The sequence below is a fragment of the Gekko japonicus genome, unplaced genomic scaffold, assembly GCF_001447785.1.
Source record: "Gekko japonicus isolate JY-2015 unplaced genomic scaffold, Gekko_japonicus_V1.1 scaffold2717, whole genome shotgun sequence".
In the NCBI taxonomy this organism is placed as follows: Eukaryota; Metazoa; Chordata; class Lepidosauria; order Squamata; family Gekkonidae; genus Gekko; species Gekko japonicus.
Window position 1 is genome coordinate 116,073 of NW_015165905.1, and position 5,155 is coordinate 121,227.

General features: G+C 55.0%; 1 protein-coding gene across 1 annotated transcript in view; it reads left to right on the forward strand.

Annotated features, from left to right (window-relative positions):
* Positions 1-3,722, forward strand: part of LCMT1 (leucine carboxyl methyltransferase 1) — a 22,628-nt gene extending 18,906 nt beyond the window's left edge. Inside the window, exons 9-11 of the mRNA XM_015411379.1 lie at positions 84-175; positions 2,400-2,497; positions 3,636-3,722. Of these exons, the coding sequence (XP_015266865.1) occupies positions 84-175; positions 2,400-2,497; positions 3,636-3,658 (213 nt within the window). The 3' untranslated portion in view covers positions 3,659-3,722. The remainder of the gene's footprint in view (positions 1-83; positions 176-2,399; positions 2,498-3,635) is intronic.
* The last annotated feature ends 1,433 nt before the right edge of the window (positions 3,723-5,155 follow it).

Genomic DNA, 5,155 nt, shown 5'->3' on the forward strand with positions numbered 1-5,155 from the left:
TCCTCCTCCTCCTCCTCCTCCTCCTCTCCGGTGGAGGCTCTGCCCTCTGCGCTGACTTTGTCCCCCTCCATTCTGACCCACAGAGGGCACGGTTCCTGGCAAATGGCTGGGAGACGGCCAACGCCATGGACATGATGAAAGTCTACAGCTGTCTGCCGCCGGCTGATGTCAAAAGGTGTGTTCTGCCAATAAGGGCTGATTCATTCCTGTCAAAAGGTAAAGCCCTCCTCGTCCTGGGTGGGTGGGTGGGGGACACCCGGGGGGGCTGTCCGGCCAGCCCGTCTCTTTGAGCCTTTGGCTGTTTCCACAGTCGCCTGTCCCCTTCCATGGCTGGTTATTCCCTTTGAGCCAGCACGGCTCAGTGGGATAGAGCTGCGAGGTTCATATACCGACTGGGTGGCCGTGGGCCCGTCAGAAGCTCTCGGCCTGGCCTACCTTGCAGGGTGGTTGTTGTGAGACGGGCGGAAGTGAAGGCAGTGTCCTGCACGGCTTTTGAGTTCCCGCTGCGGAGGGAAGCGGGGTGTGAATAAGTGCAAAGGATGCAAGTGTGGGGCAAGGAGTCTGTAAGAGAGGGAGTGCTGGCCCCCCTGGGCAGCTGTCCGTGGACCTCCCCCCTCCACCCAGCAGTTAGGCCGGCCCTGAACACCACAGCGTCTTGGCACTGTAGCTTTTCCTCCCTTTCTGCTGTCGCAGGATGATTGATCCTCCCGTTTGATTGCCTCAATGTCCTGCCCATCCTTTAGAGGCATTCATGAGGTTCCCGTTTCCTCCTGGTTGCCTCCTCATGAGTAGAGCAGGCTGAACAGAGACTGGCTGGCTCCCGGCTCCCGTGGTGAGCTTCCCGGTTGAGCTGGGGGTCCCTCCTCCCGTGGGAGAGAGAGGCGATCTTTCCTCCTCCTCCTCCTCCTCCTCTGTATGTGCCGCGAAGAGCCCTGCGGTCTACCGAGCAGCATCACTTCACAGTCCCTGGCCTGAAGGACGTTCTCCTTGCCTCAACCGGGGCCAGGGCTTTTTCTGCCCTGGCCCCCACCTGTTGGAACACGCTCCCGGTTGACATCAGGGCCCTACGGGATCCATCTCAGTTCCGCGGGGCCTGCAAAACGGAGCCGTTCCGCCAGGCGTTTGGCCGAGGCAGCGGATATCCAAATCACACCAGCCTTCCCCGCCCCAGTCTTGCCTGCCTTATCTACCGCAGGGCACTGCCTGTAACAGCGTGTCGTCAGTTATCGACAGGAACGTGCCCTCCCTGACGTTGCAGCGAGCCCTGTTCTTAGAAATTTGAAGAAAGTCCTGTCTGACAATACAGAACTGTGGAGCTGGAAGGCATTGAGTCCAACTCTGAACTAAGGGGTTTGGCCCAGACTATCTGACTGACAGGGAAAAATAAACGCTTAAGGAAAGCAGATACAGAAAACTTTCCCTGATGGACCTTGGGGAAAAGGGGTTTTTTGGTCCTACATAATGTTAATGTTGTGCTGCGGTGGCTCAAGTGGTTAAGACGCTGAACTGCAGGCTGGAAGGTCGGTAGCTCGGCAGTTCGAGACCCATGTGCCGCAGGACGGAGTGAGCTCCCGTCTCTGGGCCCAGCTCCTGCCAACCTAGCAGTTTGAAAGCAAGAACTTGCAAGTAGATAAATAGGTACTGCTTCGGTGGGAAGGTAACAGCGTTCTGTGCACCTCGGCGTCTAGTCATGCCGGCCACATGACCACGGAGAAGTCTGCGGACAGCGCTGGCTCTTCAGCTTGGAAATGGAGATGAGCACCACACCCCTAGAGTCGGATTCGACTGGCTTTTGAGCAAGGGAAACCTTTACCTTTATCTAATTTTAATGTTACAACAGAGATAGCAAAATTACTGCATCATCAGGTTTGCTGGTTTGTTTTGAAATCTTGATAGTGGATTTTTCACACAAACCTAGCTTGATAAGCCTGAAGCTGGTTGGCTTACATGTACTTTTGATTGATACATGTAACATATGTATGAGGTAGCTACATAGGACTGCTGAGCGGAGAGAAAATCTAAGTTACCTTTAAAAAAAAAAAAAACCCTACCGTTGTTTGCTAATGAAGCAGTAACAGCGTTTCCTGATGTTTCTGGCTTATCTGCATATTCCTAAAAGGTTCATCGGCAAAAGCAGTCCAACCTGCTCTTTACATTAGGGAAGACTCTTTACCATCATTATAAAAGCATCTAGCATGTAAAAAAAATAAAAAGACATTTGAAGCTGCCATTAGGGATTGTTTTTAAGTCCTTTTATCTAGACAGATGGTTTAACGTTTTTAATGAATTCACTATTTGATTTTATCTTGTTGCGAGCCGCCCTGAGCCCCCTTGCGGGGCAGGGCCAGATAGAAGCAGAATAAGATGAATAAATAAATAGATTTCTCTGTCCTGTGCAGGATAGAGGCCCTGGAGTTCCTTGACGAAAAGGAGCTGTTGGAGCAGCTGATGCAACACTACTGCCTCTGCTGGGCAACCAAGGACACCTGCAGTCTGGGTATGTCCCCCGTCCCGTCCCCCCCCCCCCCCCCCCCCCCCCCCCGTCTCCTACGCTGTCTTGGAACGGCCCGGGGAGGGTCTCGGGGAGGCCCAACCCTGCCTCCTAGATGGAAAGGGGAGGGTGGGCGATGCTTGCTTGTGCTTTTCTACCCAACCAGCGCAGAGCTTGTTCGGCAAGGGTCACATCGCACTGTTCCCTCCAGGCTGAGCTAGTGTGAGTCGGCTCACCGTTTTTTAGCCTCCGGCTCACACATTTTAGTCTCCGCTCACTGGAAGGAGGGCTCCAGAGCAAACTGATTGATGCAGCAGCCAAATGGCTCGCTCACAACTTGGACGCCAGCAGCTCACAAAGTAGAGCTGGTCACCTGGTCCTTTCAACTGCAGCTGCCAGGAATTGAACCTGGGACCTTCTGCGTGCCAAGCAGGTGCTCTGCCACTGAGCCCCGCCCCCTATCTCAGAGCTGGCTTGCCGGCCTTGCCCTCTTTGCGTCCGCAGGTGTTTTGCTTGGGATTCTGCCTCTTGGCTTTCTCCCTCCGTGTTCCTGTAGGTCCAGCTCTTGACTTCAAAGCAGATGTCACTCAGTATGCTTTTCCAGTTTCCCTTTGTAAAAGTTTTGGCCCGTCCCCCCTTCATATCAAGAGTCTGAGGCCTGACCTGGATAGCCCAGGCAAGCCCGATCTCATTAGATCTCAGAAACTGAGCGGGGCCGACCTTGGCAACTACTTGGAAGGGAGACCTCCAAGGAATACCCGGGCCGGGACGCAGAGGCAGGTCATACCAAGCCAACTCTTTGAAGCGCCCGAGCCCCACTAGGGTCACCAGAAGTCACCATGACTTCCAAGCTCGCAAGCACACACACACACGCACAATACCCACAGCCCTCAGTCCCATGGCCATTTCGTGACCTCCTTGAATGCCAGGGCTGGGACTGCAGGGGAGAGAGAGGGGGTTGGATGCTCGCTCTGCTTTCCCCGGTGGGGTGTTTGATTCCTCTTCAGGCCTATCTTGGTTTTGGGCGCGGAGGTCTGTGTCCTCGGTCTTGTCCCGGTGTCCTGTGAGCCAGCTACCTGGCTTGTTGAACCGGCCGAAGCCCAACAGGGCTGCCCTCTCTTCTCTTCTTCTCTTCTCCCAACAGGTCTTGCAGACATCGGCCTGTAGCGCGTTTGCTCCAGTGGAGCTCTGGAGCTGGAGGCCAGCCTGCTGCCTGCTCCCCCCCCCCCCCCCCCCCACGCACACACACTGAAGAAAAGTGATGTTGATATAAATGCCCTTGGTAGGGAATGTCTTCTGCTGCTTTGATTCCTTCCTCTCCCGTGTGGGCCAGAGAGAGCAGTGGAGTGGGGGGGGGTCTCCCCCTCTCACCATCTTGCAACAAACCGTCTCCCCTCTGTGAACAGCCAGACTAAACACGAGAGTCTCTTCTTCCCCTTTCCAAGGGACCTGGATTCCGGAGCGGTTTTGAACATTCACCCTTTGCTTCTCAATGCCCGTTTGCACTGGACTGTCTCGTCTCGGCCCACCCTCTGTCTCACTGGTGGAGCAACTCTGGGGCTGTGCGGGGAGGCAGGCGCCCTCCCTGAACGTGTCTGGAGGCTCTTTCCTGTGTCCGTCTCTCGTGGAGTGCTTGCGCCTGGTGTGCTTCCGCCCAGTGTTAAGGCGCTTGGACCTGCCGCGTGAGCCGGGAGGGCTGTGCGTTTGACACCGGAGACCCCCAGTTGTGGCTTCCCCCCCAGGCCGAATCGAAACGTGTTTGTGACCTTCCGGCTGCCGGGATGAATAAATGTTGGATCTTGGTGATCTTGTTGGAAGCGCTCTTTGTCACCCCTGCTCACGGCTGCCCAGTGTCGTTGGGGAAAGGCGTGTGGCGGGCAGGCGATGCTGTTGGTGGCCACCATGGGTGCAGCACCCCCAGCCAGTGCCTTTTGGGAAAGGGTGTGAAGGGGGTGCAGAAGGCCGAGCGTGGGCCATGGGAGGGTTTCCGAGGGGGAGAAGGGTAAGGGGCGTGGAAAGATGCAGGGAGGTGGGAGTCACACACATTCGCCCCAACCTACTCCTGGGATGGTCATTGTGAGGGTAAAATGAAGGAGAGGGGGGCAGTTTGGTGTAGCGATTAAGTGCACGGACTTTAATCTGGGAGAACTGGGTTTGATTCCCTACTCCTCCACTCGCACCTGCTGGATGACCTTGGGCAAGCCATAGTTCTGACAGAGCTGTCATTGAAACAGCCATTTCTGTCAAGAGCTCTCTCAGCCCCACCTACCTCACAGGGTGTCTGTTGTGGGGAGGGGAAGGGAAAGGAGTTTGTAAGCCACTCTGAGACACCTTTGGGTAGTGAAGGGCGGGGTATAAATCCAATCTCCTCCTCTTCTTCAATAATATTTATTTTATTTTATTAATTCGATTTTCATCCCACCCACCCTGCCGAGGCAGGCTCAGGGCGGCTTACGTTAAAAGGTCAAAAATATATTGAAACACAAGTGCTTATACTGTGCAACCTCATAAAGTACAAAGCGAACCAGATCATAGCACAAAACAGAGTAAAGCGCTGGTGGCGGCAGCGTCCCGGTGGCCATAATAGGATGTTCCCGAGAATCCCCCCCCCCCCCCGCACCCCAAACACCCGTTAGCATAAAGGGCCTTAACAATTCAGATAGT